At 59.5% G+C, this 12,787-nt stretch overlaps 1 protein-coding gene across 3 annotated transcripts in view; it reads right to left on the bottom strand.

The window, feature by feature from the left end:
• The window catches only part of GLP1R (glucagon like peptide 1 receptor), a 32,284-nt gene extending 27,176 nt beyond the window's left edge, over window positions 1-5,108 (bottom strand). For all 3 annotated transcript variants that reach the window (XM_070419411.1, XM_070419410.1, XM_070419412.1), the window contains exon 1: window positions 5,010-5,108. In XM_070419411.1, the coding sequence (XP_070275512.1) occupies window positions 5,010-5,087 (78 nt within the window). In that variant the 5' untranslated portion in view covers window positions 5,088-5,108. The remainder of the gene's footprint in view (window positions 1-5,009) is intronic.
• Between the last annotated feature and the right edge of the window lie 7,679 nt (window positions 5,109-12,787).

Raw genomic sequence — 12,787 nt, forward strand, 5'->3', positions numbered from 1 at the left:
CCTGGGGTAGATGAAGATGTAGGACCCAGCTCTGGCCTGAGAGAGGCCCCAGGCCAGGGCTGTGCCCTTCACTTGTGGGTGGGGTGGGTCCTTGCTTTTGCAGGACAGGACAGAGAAGGGGTGATGAGTGGGCTCAGGCTGGGCCAGGCTCAGTACAGACTCCAGGCCCTGGGAAACGGGGAGCTGGGGATGAACCAAGGGTGGGTGGGGAGGGACTGGGCTAGCGAGGGTGGGGGGGGAGGGCGTGGCAGCAGAAGGGCCTGGCAGGCACAGGGTGCAGAGCAGGGGCGCTGATACTCCGGGAGCAGAGCAAAGCCGTGGACTGAGGTTCAGGAGGATTCCCGGGCCAGAGCGGGACCTGGACAGAGTTGAGGATCTGGCCTGGGGCGGGGCTGGGGGCCACCCGGGGCAGCCGGGCCCAGGTGCTCAGGTGGACTCAGTAACACAGTGGAGGGTACACAGCCCTGGCTTTAGGCTCAGACCTGGACCTGACATGGAATTAATTAATTAACCCCCCCCACCCCCATAAATTGTTTGTGACCTTGTGCAAGAATTTTAACTCCCAGCCTCAGTTTTCACCTGTGCAAAATGGGAATAATAACAGTCCCTCCCCACCCAGGCTTGTTGTGAGGAATGGGTGAGTGAATGCTGAGAGCGGTCCCTGGCAGGGAAAATGCAGGGTTAATGGCACGGCCTCGGGATTTCTGCTGTTTGTGGGAGAAGGAGCCGTGGAACAAGCAGCCTGGCTTCCTGGGGAGTCTGGGCCCCACCCCTCCATCACTTTTAGGATCAACACCCTCCCCAAAGCAGGAAGCAAACATACTTTCACCCAAGGATCAAGCAGCCAAGAGGGACGCGGGGGACTCCATGTCCACGGGAGGGAACAGTGAGGAGGGGCAAGGCCCTGTCCACCAGCCCCGGCCCCACTGCATCTTCCCGTGGCACGAGGCCCCGCCCCAAGCCAGCCAGGTGGGGCTTGGGCTGCTGGCTGGCGGGAGGACACAGTGGAGGGTGCCTGCCCCTCACAGGGCAGCAGAGCTGGCCCAGAGTACAGGGCAGAGGGGAGGGGCCCTTAGGCCTGGGTGCCGGCAGGTTGGCAGTTTTTAAAATTGGGATTTGCCAGGCTTCATGGGATCTCTCTGAGGGGGGTGAGGGCAAATGAGGGTGGAGTTTACAATAGGAGGGGGTGTCTCTCAGATTCAGGAGGTGAGAAAGTGGATGGCAGGAGGGAGTGGTGTGCGAGCACTGAACTGGGAGTCAACGAGTACCAGGACCCCTGGCCTCTTGGTTTAGATCTCAGCTGTGACTGAAGGGGCATATTTACTCTTTTGGGGCCTCAGTTCCTTCGCCTATAAAATGGACATATCGTTCTCAAAGAGTTACTGCACAGATCCAGCAAGACAAGGCAGGTGAGCACCCTCATGAGGTGACAGCGTGAGGAGGAGGGGGCGGAGAGGAAGGACGGAGGTGGAAGAATGCTCCGAACTACATACCCCCCCCCCGCCCCCCCAGCCAAGCCCCAGGAGGGCACTCTCTCCAGATTCGCTGCTAACCTGAAAATCCCTCCTACGGTTTCATTCCTCCCAGTGAGTAAGTGCGTTGGATTCTTTTCTTTCCTGGGAACTGGTTTGATTGAAGGGGAGGAGGAAAGAGACCTTGCCTCTCTGGGCCACTGAGGTGGGAAAAAGGGGAGAGGGCCCCCCCAAAGAAGAAAGAGGGCTGGGAAGACACCTCTGTTCCCCGAAGGCTCCTCCCAGGACCCCGAGGCCCTTCCTCTGGCCACTTCCCAGGTCCCAAACCACTGGCCCCTGTGCCCTTGGAGGGGTGGGGCTGTCGGCCCCTGGCTCTTAGACACCCCTCCTTTTTGTTGTCTTAAAGGGCTCCAGATACAGGAGCGAAAGGGCAGGGAAAGGAATAGTGCACACACGTTCTCACACGCACAAGAACCTCACACGGATCCCCTGTCACACACATTACCCCCCAAGTCAGCACATGCTTACTTCCTGAGAGATGACCCGAGTCTCACATGCTGAGACACTGCCTACAAGACACACACTCACACACACACACACACACACATGTTCCTTGACTGACATATACTCAACTCACAGTGTCACACACATACATACAGAGACACAGCCACACATTCTGTGACAAGCGCTCTATCTCTCACCCACGCCCAGGCTCATCCTGGCAGCCAGCCAGTCACACACTAAGATGTCACGCACACACACACACACACACACCTTCCCAGACACAGTATCACACATGAGGTCACAAACACATATGCACTGTCAGACGCAATCACATGCTGAGATGTCTCACACAGGGACACACACAGACAGACTGTCACACGCACAGGGTCACACTCAGAGAAACAGGCCCGTACAGCCCTTACCTCCTGGTCTGTCTCTCAGTTTCTCTCCCTGTTTCTATGTCTCTGTATCTCTCTAACACACACACACACACACACACACACACACACGAGTGTGTATAGAGGCAGGTGGCAGCTAAGGCATCAGAGGGCAGGATGTGATTTGCTGGTTGCTCCTGCCCCGGCAGCCACCTGGGCCCATGTCCAGGAGTGAGCCCAGCTCAGAACAACATCCACGCTGACCGCGGTGCACCCTGGACTCCCTCCGTCCTCCACTGGGGTGCAGAGCTGGGCCTCCACAGCCCCTCTCCAAGCCCTAATCTGCTGCCTCGGGGAAGGCTTCCCGATTCCCGAGGACAAATGGGTCAGTTCTGCCAAGTGGCCGAAGCTGTCTCAGGTGCCAGTGTCTCCGTGCTCTCCATATTCTAGTTACAGATGAGGAAACTGAGGTTCGGGATGGTCGGGTGTCCCATCCAAGATCACCAGCTGATAGACTCAATATGTGAACCAGGTTTGTCTGGTTCTAATTTGGGTGTCAAAGGCCTCCCTGTCCCCCAGCAGAGAAGCTCCCTCACAGGGGATTGTGGAGGCCAGGAGCAGGGTGGGTGGGCCTTCCCAGCAGCAATGGAGAAGCCTAGGTTCCTTCTTCAGAGCTCACCCCCCTGCCTGCAGGGGCTGCTTCCTGACCTGACCGCAGAGCTCCCTGTGGGACCTGCCTTCAGTCCAACCTGGCAGCCAGGTACTAGGCGCCAGCCCGGCCCCGCACCCCTTGCTCCTCTCTGATCCTGAACCGCGGGGCCACCTTACACAGGGAACCTTCTTTTCTGAGCTCCCCGCCCCCATCAGTGGCCTGGAGGGGGTAGCTAGTCTTGCCAACCTCATGAACAGAAAATAGAATGTAAAATTTACCTTTTTTTAGTCTTATATGCGGGCATGAGGTTGTCACAATCATTGCGGTCTCATCTCAAAGTCCCTGTCCCTCACATCTCCACGGTAGCCGGGGATGCTCAGGGCCCCCCAACAAGAGCACACCCCAGGCGGCACCATCTCTGCTCAGAGCCTGGCTCACCCTGCCCTTCCCTGCCCCCAGCCTTGCTATGGCCCCAGGATATTGGGCTTTAGCCTTCGCCCAGGGTTGAGGAATGAGGGGATCAGAAGGAAGGGCAGGTTCAAGGAGCCTGTCTCCTCAGGGGAAAGGAAGGAACTTTGGGGAGAAGACAGGCAGCCTCCAGAACCGCTCCTCTTCCCTGAATCCAAACCCATCTACACACCCGGCCTGGAGCGGGATGGAGCCCCACCCCACCTTCGCCCAGGATGGGAGGTGAAGGTGAGGGAGAGGCAGGTCATGGGCCTGCAAGTGCACCAGGGAAGCCAAGGCCTGGCTGAGGGGTTTGGGGAGATGCTGTGTGTGTCTGTGGGGGTTAGGGGGGTGGAGGTAGGGGGGTGTCTCCTATGGCCAGAGGCAGTAGCTGGGCTGGGGGACAGGGACACAGAGGGCATCTGGAAAGGAACTTGGGGGCTGAAAATGGGCTGGCACCTTAGCTGGAAGGCACATCTGTCTACATCTGGATTCTAAGGGGTGGAGTAGGCCCCCACCAGGGCAACAGCCCCTCCTTCTGCCTCCCACCTGTGCTGGGACAGCTTCCAAGGCCTGTATAGGCACCCGCACTCCCCGCAGCTCTGGGTTCGTGGGTTCTGGGGCTGGGAATGGGAGGCGATGGAAGGGACAGTTGCCAACACAGGACAGGCCACCCAAGCCTGTGCCTCCTCTCTGCCCAGGCTTCTCACAGCGTCTTAGGACAGCCCCCTTCCCAAATGCAGGCTGACCACACGGGGCTGGAGACGGGACAGGCAGGGAGGCGGTGGGGGCCATGGAGGGCGCTTCAGCGGTCCTCCCCGGGGCCTGCTCTCCAGCGGCGAGGAGGCCAAGGTGTCTGCCTGTCTCAGGATGCGCTCTGGTGTGTGTTGTCCACCAGGGGGTCAGAAGGGGGCTCAGGCTGGTGTAGGGGGGCCTGCTGCCTCCAGCGGGGCAGGAGCCTCCAGCCTGCTTGCTGCAAATTCCATCTGCGAGGTCACCAGGAAGGACGGTGAGGAGCACCGCAGGGTCCCTGGGGCTATGAGTCAAAGGCTGCGCTGGGGGCCCACACCCCGCCCCCTCCGTCCCCAGCGCCTTCTCAGGGTCTCAGGGTCTCAGGGTCTGCGACCAGCCAGAGGGCAGCTGGGGTGGCACTGCGGGCAGGGGTCGGGGCGCAGTGGGGCGGGGCCGGGTCGGGCGCAGGGGAGAGGCTGAGGCCGGGGAGGGGCGAGCCGGGCCGGGCCGGGCCGGGCGGCGGGCCCGGGTCCGAGGAGAAGGAGTTGGGAAAGTGTCTGGGAGACGCGGCGCCAAGTCAGCGCCGGGCGGCCGCGGGGCAGCTGGCGCCCCGCAGAGGGGCCCGGGCGGCCCGGCAGCGGGCGCGGCGCGGGGAGGGTCGCCCCGGCCAGGCCACCCCGTCCGCCCAGCCCAGGACCAGCTCCGCAGTCCCCGGGTCCCGGCGCTCCCGCTCCCTCCTCCCGCCGCCTGCGGTCGCGGAGTTTCTCCCAAGTCCCGCCGCCCCTGCCGGGACCGCCCGCGCCCCCACTTCCCCGCGGGGCTCACCTGCGGGCGGGGGCCGGCCCTGCCCACCGCCCCGAGCAGCAGCAGCGCCAGGCGGAGCGGCCCCGGGGCGCCGGCCATGGCGGGCTCAGGACCGGGCCATCGCTGCCACCTGCGGAACCGGCGACTGAGCCCGGCGGGCGGGCGGGCGGCGCGGGGAGGAGCCGGCGCGGGGCGCCCCGCCCGCGGGAGGGGCCAGCGGGTCCCCGGCCTTCCTCCTCCCCGCAGCCGGCACCCCGCAGCCCGCCGCGCGCTCCGTCTGTCCGGCACCCGGGGAGGCTGGGCGGCCCTGCGCCCCCAGCGCCACCCCCGCACCCCGACCTCCTCCCAGGTGCCCCGGCTAAGGAAAGCCAAACCACCCCCACCTCTCGGGCACCCAGAGGAAACTGGACCCGAGGAGCCCTGGGACTCGTCCAAGGTCACCCGCCAGCAGACCCCTCCCGGAAAGTGTCACCCCAACACCTGGGAGCCACTGGGAGGGCAGACCCACTCCGAGGGGTGACTCCTTACAGGGCCGCCCCTGTCCCAGCTCTGTCCGGAGGGCGCCCTGAGACTCTGGGCTTGGGGGAGGGGAGGGCGAGAAGGAAGGGTGGTGGAGCCCTGCTGCTGGGGAGGCCTGGGGGCCCCACTCCTGCAGCCCCCACGGGAGCTCTCAGACCTCAGTGTCCCTTGATAACGTGGGCCCATGGCTCGTGGCTGCTCCCTGGGACCCCTGCATCCTCTCCCGGTATTTTACCTCCAAACACATGCGGGCCAGGTGTGGGGGCGGTTGGGAGCAAGTGCTGAGCGGGCACTGATCCTGTCCCCTACTGCCCACGAGGAGGGGGGGCGGGAAAGGGGATCCCCCCCCCAACCACAAGAACTGGGACCTGCCCGGGGCATGTCTGGAACATTCCGAAGGGTAAGAGGTTCTGTTGGAGTAGCTTCTGGGGAGAGAACAGAACTTAAAGCCCAGAGGAGGCCTGGTCTAGGGAGGAGGAAGGGGAAGGGGAGGAGATAGGGGGGAGAGGTAGAGGCTGAGGAGAGGCGGGAGGGTTGGAGGAGGGATGGGGGCAGGAGGGGGAGACAGCCAGTGGCCCCATTCCATTCTCTCCAGCAAGCTCCTCTCCACTGCCCGGGAGTCCGTCACTCCCGCCTCTCACTGAAGTGGGCCTCACAGTCACTGTGTGTCACTAGGGTGTTTGTTCAGCTGCACAGGACAGAGACCCCAAACAGCAATGGCGATCAAGGGCTGGGTCCTAAAAGCGAGATAGAGTTTCGGGCCAGGGTTGGAGCGTGGCTGCTGAGCACCAGTCCTGAGCTCTCCTGGCTGCCACCTTCTCCTGGTCCCCAGCTCCCACCTAATGCTCCAAGGTGCTGCTCTGCCCCGGCCCCAGCCTGACACCCACACTCCAGGCAGCAGGCAGGAAGGGGAGACGTGCCCCTCCTCCCACAAGGACACACCCTGAGAGCCCCAGTTGTCAGACCCACCCATTGGCCAGGACTTAAGACACCTGGGCAGTGGAAGGGGCTGGGAAAAGTGCCTTTGATTCCAGGCAGCCACTGGCAAGGTTACATCTTGGGCCTTTTATTACTCTAAAGGAAGGCAAATACAGTTGATCCTTGAACCAGAAGGGTCTGGGGTGCTGACCCCCTCAAAGCAAAACAATCCACGTGTCAATAACTTTTGACTCCCCCAAACTGTCATCGTTCCCTGGCATCTGCGTCCCTTGAGTCGCTCCTCTCAGGGATGCCCAATCCCTGGATGCTAAGGTCTCATGTACGATGGAGGAGAACGATGCTTATAGACCGCCCTCCACACCCACGCTGCCCAACCACAGATCAAAACCGCGAATTTCTACCTGCTGTTAGTTGAATCTGCAAATGGGCAACTTGGGGATTGAGAAGGCCAATGGTATAGTTATGGGGGGAAATCCACGTGCAAGTGGACCTGTGCAGTTCAACTCTGTTGTTCAGGGCCAAGTGTACATCTAGCTAGATCAGCGGTTCTCAACCTGTGGGTCGCGACCCCTTTGGAGGTCGAACGACCCTTTCACAGGGTCACCTAAGACCGTCTGAAAACACATCTATAATTACATATTGTTTTTGTGATTAATCACTATGCTTTAATTATGTTCAATTTGTAACAATGAAAATACATCCTGCAAATCAGATATTTACATTATGAATCATAACAGTAGCAAAATTACAGTTATGAAGTAGCAAGGAAAATAATTTTATGGTTGGGGGTCACCACAACATGAGTAACTGTATTAAAGGGTCGCAGCATTAGGAAGGTTGAGAACCACTGATCTAGATGGATAGGTGGATGGCTAGATGGATGGATAGACAGAGAGACACACACAGAGAGAGAGATAGCTGGCTATTGAGAACAACTTGCAGGCTCTACTCTGCTAGGGTGGAGGGTGAGGAGAGGAGAGGACAGAGGAAGATCAGAGGCAAGAAAAGTATTCAGACTGAACTAGGTCTTCACTAAGAGCTTATTAACCTCCAAATTACATCTATTCCTAAGTGTCTACTGAACACTGAATGAGGCTCCCCACCCCCACCGTAAAGTGGAGACGGTCTGTCCTCAGGGAGAGTCTACCCTGATGCTGGAGGGGGCATCACACAGTGACCTGGCAGCACGCAGATTACAGTGACAGTCATGGCCAGCAGGTGCTCGGGAGCCTGCCCTCAGCACATGGAAGACCATCCACCCTCGGCCAGGCTTTCTCTGACTGGGAGTGGAGCCCTGTGTTCCCCTAGGAGCGGTTCTCGAGCGTGAAGGGACAGGAATGGATCGGTAAGTGCCCAGCTCCTCACCACGGGATCGGACAGCTCAGGTGGGTACCACAGTCTCCCCGACGCCCTGAGCTCAGGAATGCACCTGCTCTTGGCTTCCTTCCCCGGCCTGTCTCCCTTCTCACTTCCCAACAGCAGTGCAGCCATGCTTCCTGAGAGCCCCTCCCAAACAGACACGAACCGCTTGCCTTCAGTCCCCTCGCTGGGCTTGCTCCTGGGAGAGCCCCGTTGAAGACGGTGGGCATCTGAGGGCACCCAGGGAGGGGGTGGTCCCTGAGCCCAGAGACACGGGGAGCAGATTATTCAGCCTCTCCTTCAGCACCTGGGGCCCAAGCCTCTGCATTTGCACCACCACCACCGCCTCTATCTGAGCATGTGCCACCCGGAATGATCCCTGTCTCCCCATCAGTCAGGCTCTGAGCAGCCGCAGCCTGTTTCGGAACTGGCCCAGGCCTGTACCCAGTCAGTGGCCAGTGTTCGCAGACCTCCTGGTTCTGTCTCGGGTATGCTGGGCGATGCTGGGTGCCATGGCGGGGGGGCGGGGGGGCGTGCCCTAGGGCTGCTGGAGAAGGTGCATTGACACGTGGCAGCACTGTCTCCCCAGCGTGTAAGGCAAGGGAGCTTCAGAGTGGGCCTGAGGTCTGACTCCTTTCTTCCACCACCTGCCTGCTCTCCCTCCCTCCTTACCTGGTCTCCTGGAGGGTCTGCTTTCTAAAACCCGCCCCTGCCCTCATCCCTCGGCCTGTCCATTGGTTCCCACCCCCAGGACCAAGTCCTCCAAACTCATAGCAGCTAAGGAATCAGATTGCTCTACCTTTGCAAGTGCTTCCTCCCATCTCCTTGCAGCGTGGCCCCTTCTTTTTGAAGTGTCCTCACCCACTCTCCAGCCTGAGCTCCTACTCAGGCTTCGGGACCGGCTCCGGCACCCCCCTCACTAAGAAACCTTGGAGAGGCAGCATAGGGTCTTTTGTCAGCCTCAAGCACCCTGGAAGGCTCCCCTAAACACGCTTCTCCTCCACCGTCAGAGCCTCAGTGGAGGGGTCACCCCCACCTGGAAGCGTTCTGTGATTCCTCCCCCTCCTTCAATTCCGCAGGGCCCTGGCCCTTGTGCTTGCTGCCGTCTAGGCACCTTGGAACCCTCTTGAGTGTCTCCTGGCTAATTCCTTGGTTTTCCCCAATAGGAGTCTTGTTTTACTCCTCTCTGTGCCCACAGCACCCAGTGCCACGCTTGGCACATGCGAGGTGCTCAGCGACTCTTGTTACCGTGTCCTGTCGCCATCCCCTTATGACTTTCCTTCACTAGACTGTGAGCTCTGGAGGGGAGATGTTTCTGCCTTCTCTCCTGGACATCCGGCCTCAGCCCAGGCCTGGCACGTAGCAGGTGCTCCATGACGTTTGTCCCAATGGAAGTGTGTCCATCCAGGTCCATAGCAGGTGCTCAGAAACGTGTCAGAAGGAGGATGCGCTGGGAGAGAGGACAGATGTGCTGGGGAGTCCGTCCTGTGCCCTCCACACTGCGGGCAGGGCCCCGAGCTCCGGCCCTGCGATGGTCTGAATGTTTGTGGCCCCCAACCCACATGAGGGCAGCGCCCTTGTGAATGGGACTGGTGCCCAGGGACTCCCCGCCCCTCCCACCTGCGAGGGCAGGAAGAACAGCCACCAGTGAAGCAGAAAGTGGGCTCCGACCAGACACCAAGCCTGCCGCTGCCGTGATCTTGGATTCCCGCCTCCAGAACTGTGAGAAAGCGTGTTGTTGTTTATAAGCCGCTCAGTCGGTGGTATTTTGTCCTAGCAGCCCACCTGGACTAAGAAAGGAGGGCAGAAGCTCCCTAAAGAAAGTTGAACAGATAGAATACCAGTTCCTAAACCAACAACAGGCATGCGCAAAAACATAGCGACCACCCTGAGCTGGTGCTGCTGGGAGCTGGCTGTGCGCTGACCTGCTCAGGTGATGTGCCCATTTCATGGATGAGGAGACCAGAGCTCAGGGATGAAGAGCAGCTGCTCCCAGAGCAGCCTAGGCCACCTGCTCGCCAGGCTGGAGCAGCAGTGCCCGGGTTCCCCTGGGCCTGCGGCAGCACAGAGGGTGCGGCCTGTCTCGGGAGCACCTCCCAGTGCCTCCTCCCCAGCCCAGAGCCCTGGGTCCTGCTCCTCACCCTCCTAAAGTGGGGCCCCTTCAGCTTCCGTTCAGAAAACTGGTTTTCAGATGATCCTTAGGAACGGGAAGGGGAGCAGCTGCTGTGGGCATCTGGGGAAAAGATGCTGCGAGGCTGGCCCTCGGAGACAGTCCCCCGGCAGGCCACCCCCCTCCTTTGTCCCTGGCTAAGGAGACCGCTCTCCTCAGGACGGAGACTTGGCCAGTGGGTGGGGGACAGAACCTTTCACTAGGGAAGATGGAGAGGGTGGGAGAGGGGAGGGGGAGACAACAAAGGCGGAGGGCGAGGCAGGGAGAAGAAAAGCAAGGGCGGGGGAGGCGGGCACGGAAAAGGACCGGTGTATCTTGACCATATAGCTTGGGTTCCTTTCCAAGCTCCAGGTTCCTTTGAATGTGTTTATTTTCCAAAACTGAAGATCATATCCCTCTTCTGGGGGACTAGATGGGGAAAGAGCGAACATTTTTAGATGAATATAAACACACATGGGAACACACACACACACACACACACACACACATACACACACATACTTATACACATCAGTCTTGGGTTCAAATCCACTTCATTTGCTCACTGAACATCTCTGAGCCTCAGTCTGGCCATCTGTAAACTGGGGTAATAAGAAAGGTCACATTTACTGAGCCCCTGCCTTCAGCCAGGCACTGTCCTAGGAGCCACGCGAGTGTTGCTTCATTAATGCTCACCATCCTCCCACACCCCAGTTGTTGCCCCTAGAATCGGAAGACCTGCTGCTGAGAGATGGCAGAGACCCAGGAGTGGGCCCGGAATCTGCCTTGTGCCAGGAGAACCAGGCTGCCAGCAGCTCCGGGGCCAGCTGTGTGTCTAGGGAGGATGCCCCTTTAGGCACAGGCTTCATCCTCGGCCTCCTGCTTCTCCACTCTGACCCCACCCTTTGCCCCTAACCCAGAGCTTCTAGAGCACCCCTGGGTTGTGAAGTGGCATCATTTAGTCCCCATTGTTCTGATGAGGATCCTGAAGCACACAGCCTGGATCCCAGAGGGTTTAAAATGGCCAGAGAGAGCCTAGACCAGCCGTGGGCAAACTACGGCCCGCTGGCCCGATCCGGCCCGTTTGAAATGAATAAAACTAAAAAAAACAAAAGACCGTACCCTTTTATGTAATGATGTTTACTTTGAATTTATATTAGTTCACACAAACACTCCATCCACGCTTTTGTTCCGGCCCTCCGGTCCAGTTTAAGAACCCATTGTGGCCCTAGAGTCAAAAAGTTTGCCCACCCCTGGCCTAGATGTAACCTCCAGAGCCTGGCACACAGCAGCCTTCAGTAAATGGCAGCACCCACACCACTGTCATCCCGGCCCTCGGTCTCCCCAGCTGGGGTTGCACCAGCTGCCCAAGGTCTCAGCAGGGGCAGGGGCAGGGGCAGGGGCAGGGGCAGGGGCTGGCTCAGTGCATTCTTCCCATCCAGGTGGCTACAGCCCAGCCCAGCGCTGGGGGCGGGAGGAGGCCGGCTGGACCAAAGAGGCCCTTGCCTGTGTGGTGCCACCATCGCTGTGCCCCCCAATGTCCAGCTGAATTTCCCAGGTGCTGGGTCCGGTCCAGCTCTGGGCAGCCGGCTGGGGAGGATTTACAGCCTCGAGCTACACTGATTACTGCTGTCTCGGGTGAATGCAGCCGCCGTATTTCCAAAGTGTCACGCATCCCTTTCATGCCTCGCACCTCCTTCCACGTCACAGGGAGGGAAACGGAGTCCCGCAGAGTCCGGGATATGCTTGAGCTCAGTGAGCGAGGAGTTGGCAGGGTTCGACCCTCTGGACCAACGAAGAGAAAAACTTGAAGGTGAGAAGAGCAAAGTCCCTTTCCCTTCTCCACGTGGGGAGAAGGTGAGAGAACGCCCAGGGCCGGAGGGAGGAGGGGGAGAGGGGCTGCAGAGCGAGGAACCAGGGAGGCACCAGGAGGGGCCTGAGCCGCCTCCTCTCTTCCTTTCGACAGGAAGACTGCGTGGCTGAGCTGGCCGCACGCTCCCAGAGGCTGGCACACAGCTGCTGTGGCTGGTTTCCTGGGGCTGCTGTGACGAAGTACCTCAAGCGAGGTGACAAACGGGGACATGTATTAGTATTGTCTCAGCTCTGGGAGCCAGAAGCCAGAAATCAAAGTGTCAGCAGGCTGGCTCCTTGCGAGGCGTGAGTGGTCTGGCCTCAGGGGGTCCTGGGCTCATGGCTGCCCTCTGACTCCTCACTAACTGACCTCTGACTTCACATGTCTGCCCTCTGCATGTCCCTCTGTGTCCTGCTCCCCCTTTGGGATTAGGGTGCCGGTCATTTGGGATTAGGGCCCACCCTAATGACCTCATTTGAACTCAATGACCTCTATAGAGACCCTGTTTCCAAACAAGGCCGCATTCTAAGTGACTGAGAGTTTGGACGTCAAGATATCTTCCTGGGCCCGGCTCAATGGTTGAGCGTTGACCTATGAATCAGGAGGTCATGGTTTGATTCTCACTCAGGGCACATGCCCAAGTTGCTGGCTCGATCCCTAGTAGGGGGCGTGCAGGAGGCAGCCAATCAATGATTCTCTCTCATCACTGATGTTTCTCTCTCTCTCTCCCTCTCCCTTCCTTTCTCAAATCAATTTTTAAAATATTTTGTAAGAAAAGTGAAAGATACAACTCAACCCCTGACACACCCAGACCACATCTCCCAGGCTCCCTTGACGCTTAGTGACCCATGAAACGTGCAGGAAATTGATAGATGTTCCCAAGCTTGGCCCAGGAAGCCTCCCACACAGTCCTCCACACCCTCTCCCCCCCGCCCCCATCTTCCAGCTGGACACGGAAGGCCCCCCAAGGCCCCCGTGGAC

Source organism: Myotis yumanensis, unplaced genomic scaffold (genome assembly GCF_028538775.1).
Source record: "Myotis yumanensis isolate MYYU_CA2020_CCGP unplaced genomic scaffold, mMyoYum1.0.hap1 SCAF_6, whole genome shotgun sequence".
NCBI lineage: Eukaryota > Metazoa > Chordata > Mammalia > Chiroptera > Vespertilionidae > Myotis > Myotis yumanensis.